This window comes from Podarcis liolepis (assembly GCF_965112155.1).
Source record: "Podarcis liolepis genome assembly, chromosome: Z".
Taxonomy (NCBI): Eukaryota; Metazoa; Chordata; class Lepidosauria; order Squamata; family Lacertidae; genus Podarcis; species Podarcis liolepis.
In genome coordinates, this window is record NC_139570.1 from 50,847,562 (window position 1) to 50,864,451 (window position 16,890).

General features: G+C 48.5%; 1 protein-coding gene across 1 annotated transcript in view; it reads left to right on the plus strand.

Annotated features, from left to right (window-relative positions):
* Positions 1–2,111: 2,111 nt before the first annotated feature.
* Positions 2,112–16,890, plus strand: part of LOC310697917 (spectrin alpha chain, non-erythrocytic 1-like) — a gene marked incomplete at its 3' end in the record, with an annotated part of 74,146 nt that continues 59,367 nt past the window's right edge. Inside the window, exons 1-3 of the mRNA XM_083484519.1 lie at positions 2,112–2,313; positions 12,013–12,252; positions 14,938–15,063. Coding sequence (XP_083340645.1) covers positions 12,016–12,252; positions 14,938–15,063 — 363 coding nt within the window. The 5' untranslated portion in view covers positions 2,112–2,313; positions 12,013–12,015. The remainder of the gene's footprint in view (positions 2,314–12,012; positions 12,253–14,937; positions 15,064–16,890) is intronic.

Sequence of the window (16,890 nt, forward strand, 5' to 3'; positions counted from 1 at the left end):
ATTAAAAATTTCCCTAAATATCACTTTTGTGACACTTGATGGGTGTTTGGTGGAGGGCAAGGGGAACCATGGGGCAGGGTCCAGGATGCTCAGATTCCTGCCACCAGACCTCCCCTTTCATGATGTAAACGTGATGTATGAGTGATGTAGTTTGGGGGGGGGGGGTGACATGGCAAATAGAAGGGGAAGAAATGGAGGTAGTGAGAGATTTGACTTTCTTGGGCTTCATGATCACTGCAGATGGTGACTGCAGTCATGAAATTAAAAGGCGCCTGCTTCTTGGGAGAAAAGCAATGACAAACCTAGACAGCATCTTACAAAGCAGAGACATCACATTGCCGACAAAGGTCGGTATAGTTCAAGCTATAGTTTTCCCAGTAGTGATGTATGGAAGTGAGAGCTGGACCATAAAGAAGGCTGATCGCCAAAGAATGGATGCTTTTGAATTCTGGTGCTGGAGGAGACTCTGGAGAGTCTCAAACTTACCAACTTACCTCTACTCATAAACTCTTACCCCAAATTCTGTAACGAATTATTGTGTTATACATATCCTTGTGAGTTTGAGTTTGTAATAATAGGAATGCGGTGATGTTATCATTTCTCCCCCTGCAGTGCAGAAATCTCTAATGATCATCATCTTCCTCGGTCTGCCTTTTCCCAGCTATTCTGGGCGGTCCCAGCATAACAACAACAACAACAACAATAATGATGATGATGTTATGATTTAGACGCCTGCTATGCAGAAATCTCTATTATTATTATTATTATTATTATTATTATTATTATTATTATTATTGGTATGATTTAGACGCCTGCCATGCAGAAATCTCTATTATTATTATGGTTATTATTATTGGTATGATTTAGACGCCTGCCATGCAGAAATCTCTATTATTATTATTATTATTATTATTATTATTATTATTATTATTGGTATGATTTAGACGCCTGCCATGCAGAAATCTCTATTATTATTACTATTATTATTGGTATGATTTAGACGCCTGCCATGCAGAAATCTCTATTATTATTATTATTATTAGTATGATTTAGATGCCTGCCATGCAGAAATCTCTATTATTATTATTAGTAGTAGTAGTAGTAGTATGATTTAGACGCCTGCCATGCAGAAATCTCTAATAATAATAATAATATGAATGATAATAATAATATGCCTTTTCCCAGCCAAATAATGCAGAAAATAAGAATAAGAAAAATAATAATAATAATATGAATGCAGTTATGTTACGATTTCTACCCCTGCCATGCAGAAAATAATAATAATAATAATAATAATAATAATAATAATAAGAATGCAGCTATGTTACGATTTCTAGCTCTGCAATGCAGAAAATACTAATAATAATTAGTATTATTAATAATAATATGAATGCAGTAATGTTCCGATTTCTACCCCTGCAATGCAGAAAATAATAATAATAATAATAATAATAAGAATGCAGCTATGTTACGATTTCTAGCTCTGCAATGCAGAAAATACTAATAATAATTAGTATTATTAATAATAATATGAATGCAGTAATGTTCCGATTTCTACCCCTGCAATGCAGAAAATAAGAATAAGAAAAATAATAATAATAATATGAATGCAGTAATGTTATGATTTCTACCCCTGCCATGCAGAAAATAATAATGATAATAATAATAATAATAATATGAATGCAGTAATGTTCCGATTTCTACCCCTGCAATGCAGAAAATAAGAATAAGAAAAAAATAATAATACAGTACTATGAATGCACTAATGTTACGATTTCTCCCCCTGCAATGCAGAAAATAAGAAAAATAATAATAATAGTAATAGTAATAATATGAATGCAGTAGTGTTATCATTCCTCCCCCTGCAGTGCAGAAAATTAGAATAATAAGAATAAGAATAATAAGAATAATACTACGAATGCAGTAACGTTATCATTCCTCCCCCTGCAATGCAGAAATCTCTAGTCGCCCCCCCCCCCGGCTGCCTTTTCCCAGCAAAATAGGAATATTCCCCAGCGCAATCAATGACAGCTCTGCAATAGCTCAACCCGGCCGAGGGGGCGGGGGGCGGGTGGCTCCCGCCGCCGGCCAATCCCGCGCCGCCACGTCAGCTCAGCCGGGATCCGCCCTTCGCCCGGGATCGCCTCTGCAGCAGCTGCTTATCTCCCAGCCGCAGACGCCGCTGCGCAGAAGCTCTCCCCCCTTGCGACGAATTTACACCCCTGTTCTTCCCCTCCTTGCCTTTTCTTCTCCCCTAGCCGACCGGATCCCCACCAGATCCCTACCAGGTCCCCAGCGGGAAGCCCAGAAAAGGTGAGCCAATCTTCCTCCTCCTCTTCATCTTTCCCCATCCCCCAACAATGGCTTCCCTTTGTCTTCCGGCTGGGCGAGGCCAGGGCAGGGGATCGGGCCCTTTCCCGAAGGATCGAGGCAGGGGATCTGCGCGGGGTAGGGCGTTTCCCAAAGCATTTTCGCGGGGAATCCGCCCCTTCCCAATGGATTTTCGCAGGGAATCGGCCCGTGGGAGGAATCGGGCGTTTCCCAGAGCGTTTTTTCCCCAAGGAATCTGCCCATTGCAAAGACTCGGGCCCTTTCCCGAAGGATCTAGGCAGGGGATCTGCTCGTGGCGGCGGCGGGGGGGGTCGGGCGTTTCCCGAAGCATTTTTTTGCAAGGAATCTTCTTTCTCCGGAAGCTTTTCGGCAGGGGATCGGCCCCCTTCTCAAAGGATTCCGGCAGGGGATCTGCTTGATTGCAGGGGATCAAGCCCGCCCCGAAAGCTTTATTGGCAACGTTTGCCCTTTTTTTCAAGGGAAATTCCCTTATTCTGAATAGGATTCCTCGCGAGAAAAGGGGAAAGTGTTTATTGCAGGGAATCCGCCCTTTCCCAAAGCCTTTTTTGCAGGGATCTGCTCCTGGCAGGGGATGCGCCCTTTCCCAAAGCCTTTTTTGCAGGGGATCTGCTCCTGGCAGGGGATCCGCCCTTTCCCAAAGACTTTTTGCAGGGGATCTGCTCCTGGCAGGGAATCTTCCCATTGCACAGAATCTGTCCCTTCCCAAAGCTTTGCAAAGGACCTGCTTTTCCCCAAAGCCTTTTTTGGCAAGGGATCTGCCCCTTGCAGGGAATCTGTCCCTTCCCAAAGCTTTGCAAGGGATCTGCTGATCCCCAAAGCTTTTTTTGCAGGGAATCTACCCCTTCTAGGGAATTTGTCCCTTCCCAAAGCTTTGCAAGGGATCTGCTGATCCCCAAAGCTTTTTTGGCAAGGGATCTACCCCTTCTAAGGAACCGGCTTTTTCCCAAAGCCTTTTTGCAGGGAATCGGCCCTGTGCAAGGAATCTTCCCCTCGCAGGGCATCTGCCCCTTTCCAAAGTTTTTTTGGCAAGGAATCTACCCCTTCTAGGGAACCCGCTTTTCCCCAAAAGATTTTGGCAGGGAATCAACCCATTCCTATAGCTTGTTTGCAGGGAATCTACCCCTTCTAGGGAATCTGCCCTTTCCCAAAGCATTTTTGACAGGGAATCTACCCCTCCCCAAAGGATTTCTGCAGGGATCCAACACATTGTTTGCAGGGAATCTGGAGGGAATCTGCTCATGGCAGGGAATCTGCCCCTTGCAGGGAATCTGTCCCTTCCCAAAGCTTTGCAAGGGATCTGCTGATCCCCAAAGCTTTTTTTGCAAGGAATCTACCCCTTCTAGGGAATCCGCCCTTTCCCAAAGCATTTTTGACAGGGAATCTACCCCTCCCCAAAGGATTTCTGCAGGGATCCAACACATTGTTTGCAAGGAATCTGGAGGGAATCTGCTCAAGGCAGGGAATCTGCCCCTTGCAAGGAATCTGGAGGGAATCTGCTCAAGGCAGGGAATCTGCTCATGTCAGGGAATCTGCCCCTTGCAAGGAATCTGCCCTGCTATGGCAAGAAAGCTTTTGGGAAGGGCCCGATCCCCTGCAATGGGCAGATTCCCTGCCAAAATCCTTTAGGGAATCTGCCTTTTGCAGGGAATCTTCCCATTGCACAGAATCCGCCCCTTTGCAAGGGATCTGCTGACCCCAAAGCTTTCTTTTTGCAAGGAATCTGCTCCTGGCAGGGGATCGGGCCCTTTCCCAAAGCTTTTTTGGCATGGAATCTACCCCTTCTAGGGAATCTGCTTTTCCCCCAAGCTTTTTTGCAGGGAATCTGCTCGGGGCAGGGAATCAGCCCCTTCCCACTGGATTTCTGCAGGGAATCTCCCTCTTGCAAGGAATCTGCCACTTCCCAAAGCATTTTTGCAGGGAATCCGCCCCTTGCAGGGAATCTTCCCATTGCACAGAATCCGCCCCTTCCCAAAGCTTTGCAAGGGATCTGCTTTCCCCCAAAGCTTTCTTTTTGGCAAGGAATCTGCTCCTGGCAGGGGATCGGGCCCTGCCCCCAAGCTTTTTTGGCAAGGGATCTACCCCTTCTAGGGAATCGGCTTTTCCCCAAAGGATTTCTGCAGAGAATTTGCTCACTGCAGGGGATCTGCCCCTTCCCAAAGCTTTTTATGGCAGGGGATCTGCCCCTTCCCAGAGGATTCTTGCAAGGGATCTCCTCAGGGCAGGGAATCAGGCCCTTGCCAAAGTATTTTTGCAGGGGATCTGCCCCTTTCCAAAGGATTTCTGCATGGAATCTGCTTTCCCCCAAAGTTTTTTTGGCAAGGGATCTACCCCTTCTAGGGAACCGGCTTTTTCCCCCAAAGCCTATTTGCAGGGAATCTGCCCTGTGCAAGGAATCTTCCCCTCGCAGGGGATCTGCCCCTTTCCAAAAAAAATTTTGGCAAGGAATCTACTCCTTCTAGGGAATCATCTTTTCCCCAAAGGATTTTGGCAGGGAATCAACCCATTCCTATAGCTTGTTTGCAGGGAATCCGCCCTTTCCCAAAGGGTTTTTGCAGGGAATCTGCTCATGGCAGGGGATCGGGCCCTTTCCCAAAGCCTTTTTGGCAGGGAATCTGCCCATGGCACGGAATCTGTCCCTTCCCAAAGCTTTGCAAGGGACCAGCCCTTTTATGAAAGCTTTGCGAGGGATCTGCCCTTTCCCACAGGATTCCTGCAAGAGACCCGCCCTTTCCCAATGGATCTCTGCAGGGAATCTTTCCTTGCCCAAAGCATTTTCTTTGCACGGAATCTACTCTTTCCCAAAGCTTTGCAAGGGACCCTCCCTTTTCCAACGGATTTCTGCAAGGGATCCACCTTTCCCAATGGATCTCTGCAGGGAATCTTTCCTTTCCCAAAGCATTTTCTTTGCACGGAATCTACTCTTTCCCAAAGGATCTCTCCAGGGGATCCACCTTTCCCCAACCTTTTTTTTATTTTCCTGCAGCCAGAAAACGCAAAATAAACAGCCCTTTTTTCCAAATCAGCTTCGCTGGCAGAAATCTCCTTTTGCAGCAGGGATCTGTTAACCCTTTCCGCTTAAAAAAAATCCCTGATTCCCAACTCGGATCTCATTTTGCCTTTGGGAAAATCCTGGTTTTCCATTGGTGGTTTCGAAGATAATCTCCTTTTCCAATTGGATGTGATTCTGGGTTTTTAAAAAATATATCTATTATTTTCAGCTTTTATTCTGGTTAAAATATATATAATTTTCAGCTTCTGTTTTATCCTGGTTTAAAATATAAATAATTTTTAGCTTCTGTTTTATCCTGGTTTAAAATATGTATAATTTTCAGCTTCTGTTTTATCCTGGTTTAAAATATATATAATTTTCAGCTTTTTATCCTGGTTTAAAATATATATAATTTTCAGCTTCTGTTTTATCCTGGTTTAAAATATATATAATTTTCAGCTTCTGTTTAATCCTGATTTAAAATATATATAATTTTCAGCTTCTGTTTAATCCTGGTTTAAAATATATATAATTTTCAGCTTCTGTTTTATCCTGGTTTAAAATATATATAGAATTTCCCCCTTGCAGCTTAATTCTGGTTTTCCAATTGGATTTGATTCTGATTTTTAAATATATATAGAATTTTCCAATTGGATTTGATTCTGGTTTTTAAATATATATAGAATTTTCCAATTGCATTTGATTCTGGTTTTTAAATATATATAGAATTTTCAAATTGCATTTGATTCTGGTTTTTAAATATATATAGAATTTTCAAATTGCATTTTATCCAGGTTTAAAATATATAGTTCTCAGCTTGCAATGAGGATGATGAAGGAGGGAAGGAAGGAGGGAGGGAGGGAGGGAAGAAAGGGAGGAAGGAAGGAAGGATTAAAGGAAGGAGGGAAGGATGGATGAATGGATGGATGGAAGGAAGGAAGGAAGGAGGGAGGGAAGGAAGTATGGATGGAGGGAAGGAGGGATGGAAGGAAGGGAGGGAGGAAGGATGGATGGATGGATGGAAGGAAGGAGGGAAGGAAGGAGGGAGGGAAGGAAGGAAGGATGGAAGGAGGGAAGGAAGGATGGAGGGAGGGAGGGAAGGAAATAGGGAGGGAGGGAGGGAAGGAAGGAAGGAAGGAAGGAAGGAAGGAAGGATTAAAGGAAGGAGGGAAGGATGGATGAATGAATGGATGGAAGGAAGGAAGGATGGATGGAGGGAGGGAGGGAGGGAAGGAAGGATGGAAGGAGGGATGGAAGGAAGGAAGGAGGGATGGAAGAAAGGCAGGAACGAGGAAATGAAGGAAGGGAGGAAGGATGGATAGAAGGAAGGAAGGAAGGAAGGAAGGATTAAAGGAAGGAGGGAGGGAAGGAAGGATTAAAGGAAGGAGGGAGGCATGGAAGGAAGGAGGGAGGGAAGGAAGTATGAATGGAGGGAAGGAGGGATGGAAGAAAGGAAGGGAGGGAGGAAGGAAGGAGGAAAGGAAGGAAGGAAGGTAGGTAGGTTGGTAGGTTTAAAATATATAGTTTATTCTACTTTAAAATATATACATTTCTCAGCTTGCGTTTTATCCTGCCAGCAGCCTGCCCCACACTTCTGCTCTGCCCCACACTCCTGGGCTGCTGAATGGGGACATGTGGGGCTGCTCTGCCCCACACTCCTGGGCTTCTGAATGGGGATATGTGGGGCTGCTGTGCCCCACACTCCTGGGCTGCTGAATGGGGATATGGGGCGCTGCTCTGCCCCACACTTCTGGGTTGCTGAATGGGAATATGGGGCGCTGCTCTGCCCCACACTCCTGGGCTGCTGCATGGGGATATGTGGGGCTGCTCTGCCCCACACACCTGGGCTGCCCCACACTTCTGGGTTGCTGAATGGGGATATGTGGGGCTGCTCTGCCCTACACTCCTGGGCTGCCCCACACTCCTGGGCTGCTGAATGGGGATATGTGGGGCTGCTCTGCCCTACACTCCTGGGCTGCCCCACACTCCTGGGCTGCTGAATGGGGATATGTGGGGCTGCTCTGCCCTACACTCCTGCGCTGCCCTACACTCCTGGGCTGCTGAATGGGGATATGTGGGGCTGCTGTGCCCCACACTCCTGGGCTGCTGAATGGGGATATGTGGGGCTGCTCTGCCCCACACACCTGGGCTGCTGAATGGGGATATGTGGGGCTGCTCTGCCCTACACTCCTGGGCTGCCCCACACTCCTGGGCTGCTGAATGGGGATATGGGGGGCTGCTCTGCCCTACACTCCTGGGCTGCCCTACACTCCTGGGCTGCTGAATGGGGATATGGGGGGCTGCTCTGCCCCACACACCTGGGCTGCCCCACACTTCTGGGCTGCTGAATGGGGATATGTGGGGCTGCTCTGCCCTACACTCCTGGGCTGCCCCACACTCCTGGGCTGCTGAATGGGGATATGGGGGGCTGCTCTGCCCCACACACCTGGGCTGCCCCACACTTCTGGGCTGCTGAATGGGGATATGTGGGGCTGCTCTGCCCCACACACCTGGGCTGCCCCACACTTCTGGGCTGCTGAATGGGGATATGGGGGGCTGCTCTGCCCCACACACCTGGGCTGCCCCACACTTCTGGGCTGCTGAATGGGGATATGTGGGGCTGCTCTGCCCTACACTCCTGGGCTGCCCCACACTCCTGGGCTGCTGAATGGGGATATGTGGGGCTGCTCTGCCCTACACTCCTGGGCTGCCCCACACTCCTGGGCTGCTGAATGGGGATATGTGGGGCTGCTCTGCCCCACACACCTGGGCTGCCCCACACTCCTGGGCTGCTGAATGGGGATATGGGGGGCTGCTCTGCCCTACACTCCTGGGCTGCTGAATGGGGATATGTGGGGCTGCTCTGCCCCACACACCTGGGCTGCCCCACACTCCTGGGCTGCTGAATGGGGATATGGGGGGCTGCTCTTCCCTACACTCCTGGGCTGCCCCACACTCCTGGGCTGCTGAATGGGGATATGTGGGGCTGCTCTGCCCCACACACCTGGGCTGCCCCACACTCCTGGGCTGCTGAATGGGGATATGGGGGGCTGCTCTGCCCTACACTCCTGGGCTGCTGAATGGGGATATGTGGGGCTGCTGTGCCCCACACTCCTGGGCTGCTGAATGGGGATATGGGGGGCTGCTCTGCCCCACACTCCTGGGCTGCTGAATGGGGATATGTGGGGCTGCTCTGCCCCACACACCTGGGCTGCTGAATGGGGATATGTGGGGCTGCTCTGCCCTACACTCCTGGGCTGCTGAATGGGGATATGTGGGGCTGCTCTGCCCCACACTCCTGGGCTGCTGAATGGGGACATGTGGGGCTGCTCTGCCCTATGGTCGGGTGCGACCCATAGAGCGAAAAATACGGTATTTCCTATTCCTTTCATTTGCCCTCTTTTCCTTTCACTTCATCTTGTTTCCCCTTTCCCCCTTTCATTTGCCCTCTCACTTCCTCGCATTTGCCCTCTCGTTTCCTCTTATTTGCTCTCACTTCCTTTCAGTTTTCCTCGTTTCTTCTTATTTGCCCTCTCACTTCCTTTCCTTTGCCCTCGCTTTTCCTCTCCCCCTCATTTCCTCTCATTTCCTTTGCTTTGCCCTCTCTTTTCTCTCGCTTCCCCTCTTTTCCTCTTATTTGCCCTCTCACTTCCTTTCCTTTGCTCGCTTCCTCTCACTTTCCCTCGTTTCCTTTCTTTTGTCCTCTCATTTCCTTTCATTTGCCCTCTCTTTTCCTCTTATTTGCCCTCTCACTTCCTTTCCTTTGCTCGCTTCCTCTCACTTTCCCTCGTTTCCTTTCTTTTGTCCTCTCATTTCCTTTCATTTGCCCTCTCTTTTCCTCTTATTTGCCCTCTCACTTCCTTTCCTTTGCTCGCTTCCTCTCACTTTCCCTCGTTTCCTTTCTTTTGTCCTCTCATTTCCTTTCATTTGTCCTCTCTTTTCCTCTTATTTGCCCTCTCACTTCCTTTCCTTTGCCCTCGCTTTTCCTCTCCCCCTCATTTCCTCTCATTTCCTTTCCTTTGCCCTCTCACTTCCTTTCATTTGTCCTCTCTTTTCCTCTTATTTGCCCTCTCACTTCCTTTCCTTTGCCCTCGCTTTTCCTCTCCCCCTCATTTCCTCTCATTCTCTGAGATGAGAGGAAGTGAGGGGAAACGAAGTGAGGGGGAAAGAGAGGGTAAATGAAAGGAAGTGAGGGGAAATGAGAGGGCAAATGAAAGGAAGTGAGAGGGCAAATAAGAGGAAAAGAGAAGAAACGAGAGGAAGTGAGAGTAAGAGGAAGAGAGTGGAAATGAAAGGAAGTGAGAGAGCAAAGGAGAGGGCAAATAAAAGGAAATGAGAGGAAAAGACAGGGCAAATGAAAGGAAGAGGAAATGAGAGGAAACGAGGGCAAATGAGAGGAAGTGAGAGGAAATGAGAGGAAAAGAGGGCAAATGAGAGGAAAAGAGTGGGCAAATGAGAGGAAGTGAGGGGAAACGAAGTGAGGGGGAAGTGAGGGCAAATGAAAGGAAGTGAGGGCAAATAAGAGGAAATGAGAGGGCAAATGAAAGGAAGTGAGGGGAAATGAGAGGGAAAGAGAGGGGAAATGAGAGGAAAAGAGAGGACAAATAAGGGGAAAAGAGGGCAAATGAAACGAGGGGAAGCGGGAGGACGTGAGAGGAAAAGAGAGCAAATGAAAGGAAGTGAGAGAGCAAATAAGAGGGAAAAAGAGGGCAAATGAAAGGAAGTGAGGGGAAATGGGAGGAAGCGAGAGGAAAAGAGAGGAAATGAGAGGAAAAGAGGGCAAATGAAAGGAAGTGAGGAGAAACGGGAGGAAGTGAGAGGGGAAATGAGAGGAAAAGAGGGCAAATCAACGGCAGGACCTCCATCTTTTGACCCCAGACCCACTTTCACTTCCAGACCATGGACCTCTCTGGGGTGAAGGTTCTGGAGAGGAAGTGAGGGGAAATGGGAGGAAGTGAGAGGGCAAAGGAAAGGAAATGAGAGGAAACGAGGGGAAAAGAGGGGAAGTGAGAGGAAAAGAGGAAAAGAAAGGGAGAGGACCAATAAGAGGAAATGAGGGAAAATGAAAGGAAGTGAGAGGGCAAATGGAAGGAAATGATGGGAAGCGAGAGGAAATGAGAGGAAAGTAGGGTAAATGAAAGGAAGTGAGAGAGCGAATAAGAGGAAAAGAGAGGACAAATGAAAGGAAGTGGGAGGGTAAATGAAAGGAAGTGAGGGAAAATGGGTGGAAGTGAGAGGAAAGGAGAGGAAATGAGAGTAAGAGGAAGAGAGTGGAAATGAAAGGAAGTGAGAGAGCAAAGGAGAGGGCAAATAAAAGGAAATGAGAGGAAAAGACAGGGCAAATGAAAGGAAGAGGAAATGAGAGGAAAAGAGGGCAAATGAGAGGAAGTGAGAGGAAATGAGAGGAAAGGAGGGCGAATGAAAGGAAAAGAGTGGGCAAATGAGAGGAAGTGAGGGGAAACGAAGTGAGGGGGAAAGAGAGGGCAAATGAAAGGAAATGAGGAAATGAGAGGAAAAGAGTGGGCAAATGAGAGGAAGTGAGGGGAAACGAAGTGAGGGGGAAAGAGAGGGCAAATGAAAGGAAGTGAGGGGGAAAGAGAGGGCAAATGAAAGGAAGTGAGGGGAAATGAGAGGGCAAATGAAAGGAAGTGAGGGGAAATGAGAGGAAGTGAGGGGAAATGAAAGGAAGTGAGGGGAAATGAGGAAATGAGAGGAAAAGAGTGCAAATGAAAGGAAAAGAGAGGAAAAGAGAGGGCGAATGAGAGGAAGTGAGGGGAAACGAAGTGGGGGAAAGAGGGCAAAAGAAAGGAAGTGAGGGGAAATGAGAGGGCAAATGAAAGGAAGTGAGGGGAAATGAGAGGGAGAGGGGAAATGAAAGGAAATGAGGGCAAATGAAAGGAAGTGAGGGGAAATGAGAGGGAAAGAGAGGGAAATGAGAGGAAAAGAGAGGACAAATAAGGGGGAAAGAGGGCAAATGAAAGGAGGGGAAATGGGAGGACGTGAGAGGAAATGAGAGCAAATGAAAGGAAGTGAGAGAGCAAATAAGAGGAAAAAAGAGGGCAAATGAAAGGGAGTGAGGGGAAATGGGAGGAAGTGAGAGGAAAAGAGAGGGGAAATGAGAGGAAAAGAGGGCAAATGAAAGGAAGTGAGAGCAAATAAGAGGAAATGAGAGGGCAAATGAAAGGAAGTGAGGGGAAATGGGAGGAAGCGAGAGGAAATGAGGGGAAATGAGAGGAAAAGAGGGCAAATGAAAGGAAGTGAGAGAGCAAATAAGAGGAAAAAAGAGGGCGAATGGAAGGAAGTGAGGGGAAATAGGAGGAAGTGAGAGGAAAAGAGGGGAAATGAGAGGAAAAGAGGGGAAATGAGAGGAAAAGAGGGGAAATGAGAGAAAAAGAGGGCAAATGAAAGGAAGTGAGAGAGCAAATAAGAGGAAAAAAGAGGGCAAATGAAAGGAAGTGAGGGAAAATAGGAGGAAGTGAGAGGAAAAGAGGGGAAATGAGAGGAAAATAGAGGAAAAGAGGGCAAATGAAAGGAAGTGAGAGAGCAAATAAGAGGAAAAGAGGGCAAATGAAAGGAAGTGAGGGGAAAAGCGAGGAAAAGAGAGGGGAAATGAGGGCGAATCAACGGCAGGACCTCCATCTTTTGACCCCAGACCCTCTTTGGCCTTCCAGATCATGGATCTCTCCGGGGTGAAGGTTCTGGAGACGGCGGAGGACATCCAGGAGCGGCGCCAGCAGGTCCTGGATCGCTACCACCGCTTCAAGGAGCTCTCCACCCTCCGGCGCCAGAAGCTGGAGGATTCCTACCGCTTCCAGTTCTTCCAGCGCGACGCCGACGAGCTGGAGAAGTGGATCCAGGAGAAGCTGCAGGTGGCCTCGGACGAGAGCTACAAGGATCCCACCAACCTGCAGGTCAGCGAGGGATCCGGGGCGGTGGAGCCGGAAGGGATCCGTGGGGAACCTGGCCTGACCCACCAGAGTGCCGGAATCTGGAGCGAGAATGAAAGAGTCTTGACTGGGATCTTGCTTATGGGATCTTGACTGGGATCTCTTATGGGATCTTGATTATGGGATCTCGACTGGGATCTATGATGGGATCTTGCTTATGGGATCTTGAGTGGGATCTATGATGGGATCTTGCTTATGGGATCTTGACTGGGATCTCTTATGGGATCTTGCTATGGGATCTCGACTGGGATCTTGATTCTCAGATTATGGGATCTGGACAGAGAATTAGAAAGTCCTTGAGCTGGAAGGGATCCAGGGGTCATTTGGTCTGACCCGCCAGAGTGCCGGAATCAGGAACGAGAATGAAAGAATCTTGACTGGGATCTATTTTGGGATCTTGCTTATGGGATCTTGATTGGGATCTATTATAGGATCTTGATTCTCAGATTATGGGATCTGGACAGAGAATTAGAGAGTCTTTGAGCTGGAAGGGATCCAGGGGTCATCTAGTCTGACCCACCAGAAGGCAGGAATCTGAAGCGAGAATTCAAGGATCTCGACTGGGATCTATTATGGCACCTTGATTATGGGATCTTGGAGGGATCTATTGTGGGATCTCGATTGGGATCTATGATGGGATCTTGATTCTCAGATTATGGGATCTGGACAGAGAATTAGAGAGTCCTTGAGCTGGAAGGGATCCAGGGGTCATCTAGTCTGACCCACAAGAATGCCGGAATCTCGAGCGAGAATTTGAGGATCTCGACTGAGATCTATTATGGCACCTTGATTATGGGATCTCGACTGGGATCTATTATGGCACCTTGATTATGGGATCTTGACTGGGATCTATTATGGGATATTGATTATTGGATCTTGACTGGGATCTATTGTGGGATCTGGATGGAGAGATCCATGGTGGTTGAGCTGGAAGGGATCCCTGGGTCCTCTAGTCTGACCCACCAGAAGGCAGAGATCTGGAGCGAGAATGGGGGAATCTCGACAGATCTATTATGGGATCTCAACTGGGATCTATTATGGGATCTGGACGGAGAATTAGAGAGTCCTTGAGCTGGAAGGGATCCATGGGTCATTAGTCTGACCCACCACAGTGCAGGAATCTCTTTCTCAGTTGAGATTCTAGAGTTCTCAGTTGAGGTTCTATAAATCCCGGTCGAGATCCCGTCATTCTAGGTCGAGATTCTATCATTCTTGGTCCCAATTCTATGGTTTTCGGTCAAAAATCCATAATTTGCAGTCGAGATTCCCTAATTCTCGGTTGAGATCCTATTTCTCACTTGAGATCCTATAGTTCTCACTTGAGATTCTATAATTCTCAAACTCAAGCGAAAATTAATCTCGACTGAGGATTCTGGAATCTTGACCGAAAATCATAGAATTTCGACCAAGATTTATAGAATCTCGACTGAGAATTCTGGAATCTTGACCGAAAATCATAGAATTTTGACCAAGAATAATGGGATCTCAAATGAGAATTATAGATTCTCAACTGAGAATTACAGAATCTCAACTGAGAATTATGGAATCTGAACTGAGATTTATAGAATCTCGACTGAGAATTCTGGAATCTTGACCAAGAATTATGGAATTTTGACCTAAAATCATAGAATTGTGACCAAGAATTACAGAATTTCGAGCTAGAATTAAAGAATCCCAACTGAGAATCTTAGAATTTTGACTAATTATAGAATCTCGACTGAGATTTATAGAATCTCGACCGAGAATTATTGAATCTCGACTGAGAATTATGGAATCTCAACTGAGATTTATAGAATCTCAACCGAGAATTATGGAATTTTGAACAAAAATCATAGAATTTTGAACAAAAATCATAGAATTTTGACCAAAAATCATCGAATTTTGACTAAAAATCATCGAATTCTGACTAAAAACCGTAGAATTTTGACTAAAAATCATCGAATTTTGACTAAAAATCGTAGAATCTCGACAGAATTCTGGAATCTCAACTGAAAATGATAGAATCTCGTCCAAAAACCATAGAATTTTGTCTAAAAATCATAGAATTTTGACTAAGAATCATAGAATCTCGACAGAATTCTGGAATCTCAACTGAAAATGATAGAATCTCGACCAAAAACCATAGAATTTTGACTAAAAATAATAGAATCTCGACAGAATTCTGGAATCTCAACTGAAAATGATAGAATCTCAACCAAAAACCATAGAATTTTGGTGAAAAATTGTAGAATTTTGACTAAAAATCATAGAATCTCGACAGAATTCTGGAATCTCAACTGAAAGTGATAGAATTTTGACCAAAAACCATAGAATTTTGACTAAAAATCATAGAATCTCGACAGAATTCTGGAATCTCAACTGAAAGTGATAGAATCTCAACCAAAATCCATAGAATTTTGAGTAAGAATCAGAGAATTTTGACTAAAAATCATCGAATTTTGACTAAAAATCACAGAATTTTGGCTAAAAATCATCGAATTTTGACAAAAAATCATCGAATTTTGACTAAAAATAGTAGAATTTTGACCCAAATTATGGAATTTCGACCGCGAATCATGGAATCTCGACCGCGAATCATATCCCTCGAGTCTCACGGGACCCCGGAGGTCATCTAGTCTGACCCGCCCCAATCTCCGCCCCTTTTTCCAGGGCAAGTTGCAGAAGCACCAAGCCTTTGAGGCCGAGGTCCAGGCCAACGCGGGCGCCATTGTCAAACTGGACGAGACTGGGAACCAGATGATGAACGAGGGGCACTTTGCCAGCGAAACCATCCGGGTAAGGATTTGACCCCGTTTCCCCCCCAAATTTAGAGTGGTTTTGCCCCAAATGTTGGATTGGGTGGTAGGAGGAGGCGGAGTCAGGGAAGGAGAGGAGGCGGAGTCAGGGAGGGAGGAGGTGGAGAGAAGGAGAGGAGGCGGAGTCCATCCGGGTGAGGATTTGACCCCGTTTCCCCCCAAATTTTGAGTGGTTTTGCCCCAAATGTCGGATTGGGTGGTAGGAGGAGGCGGAGTCAGGGAGGGAGAGGAGGCGGAGTCAGAGAGGGAGGAGGTGGAGAGAGGGAGAGGAGGCGGAGTCCATCCGGGTGAGGATTTGAACCCGTTTCCCCCCCAAATTCAGAGTGGTTTTGCCCCAAATGTCGGATTGGGTGGTACGGGGAGGTGGAGTCAGGGAGGGAGGAGGTGGAGAGAGGGAGGGAGAGGAGGTGGAGTCAGGGAAGGAGAGGAGGCGGAGTCAGGGAAGGAGAGGAGGCGGAGTCAGGGAGGGAGAGGAGGTGGAGTCAGGGAGAGGAGGCGGAGTCAGGGAGGGAGAGGAGGCGGAGTCAGGGAGGGAGAGGAGGTGGAGTCAGGGAATGAGAGGCGGGTCCAGGAAGGGAGGAGGCACAGTCAGGGAGGGAGAGGAGGTGGAGTCAGGGAATGAGAGGTGGGGCCAGGAAGGGCGGAGGCGGAGTCAGGGAGGGAGAAGAGGTGGAGTCAGGGAATGAGAGGCGGGGCCAGGAAGGGAGGAGGCGGAGTCAGGGAAGTAGAGGAGTCAGGGAGGGAGAGGAGGTGGAGTCAGGGAAGGAGAGGAGGTGGAGTCAGGGAGGGAGAGGAGGCGGAGTCAGGGAGGGAGGAGGTGGAGAGAGGGAGGGAGGGGAGGTGGAGTCAGGGAGGGAGGAGGTGGAGAGAGGGAGGGAGAGGAGGCGGAGTCAGGGAGGGAGGAGGTGGAGAGAGGAGGCGGAGTCAGGGAGGGAGGAGGTGGAGAGAGGAAAGGGGAGGAGGCGGAGTCAGGGAAGGAGAGGAGGGAGAGGAGGTGGAGTCAGGGAAGGGTAGGAGGCGGAGTCAGGGAGGGAGAAGAGGTGGAATCAGGGAAGGAGAGGAGGTGGAGTCAGGGAGGGAGAGGAGGCGGAGTCAGGGAGGGAGGAGGTGGAGAGAGGGAGGGAGGGGAGGTGGAGTCAGGGAGGGAGAGGAGGCGGAGTCAGGGAGGGAGGAGGTGGAGAGAGGGAGGGAGGGGAGGTGGAGTCAGGGAGGGAGGAGGTGGAGAGAGGGAAGGAGAGGAGGCGGAGTTAGGGAGGGAGAAGGTGGAGAGAGGGAAGGAGAGGAGGCGGAGTTAGGGAGGGAGAAGGTGGAGGGAGGGAAGGAGAGGAGGCGGAGTTAGGGAGGGAGGAGGTGGAGAGAGGGAAGGAGAGGAGGCGGAGTCAGGGAGGGAAGAGGTGGAGAGAGGGAAGGAGAGGAGGCGGAGTCAGGGAGGGAGGAGGTGGAGAGAGGGAAGGAGAGGAGGCGGAGTTAGGGAGGGAGGAGGTGGAGAGAGGGAAGGAGAGGAGGCGGAGTTAGGGAGGGAGGAGGTGGAGAGAGGGAAGGAGAGGAGGCGGAGTCAGGGAGGGAAGAGGTGGAGAGAGGGAAGGAGAGGAGGCGGAGTCAGGGAGGGAGGAGGTGGAGAGAGGGAAGGAGAGGAGGCGGAGTTAGGGAGGGAGGAGGTGGAGAGAGGGAAGGAGAGGAGGCGGAGTTAGGGAGGGAAGAGGTGGAGAGAGGGAAGGAGAGGAGGCGGAGTTAGGGAGGGAGGAGGTGGAGAGAGGGAAGGAGAGGAGGCGGAGTTAGGGAGGGAGGAGGTGGAGAGAGGGAAGGA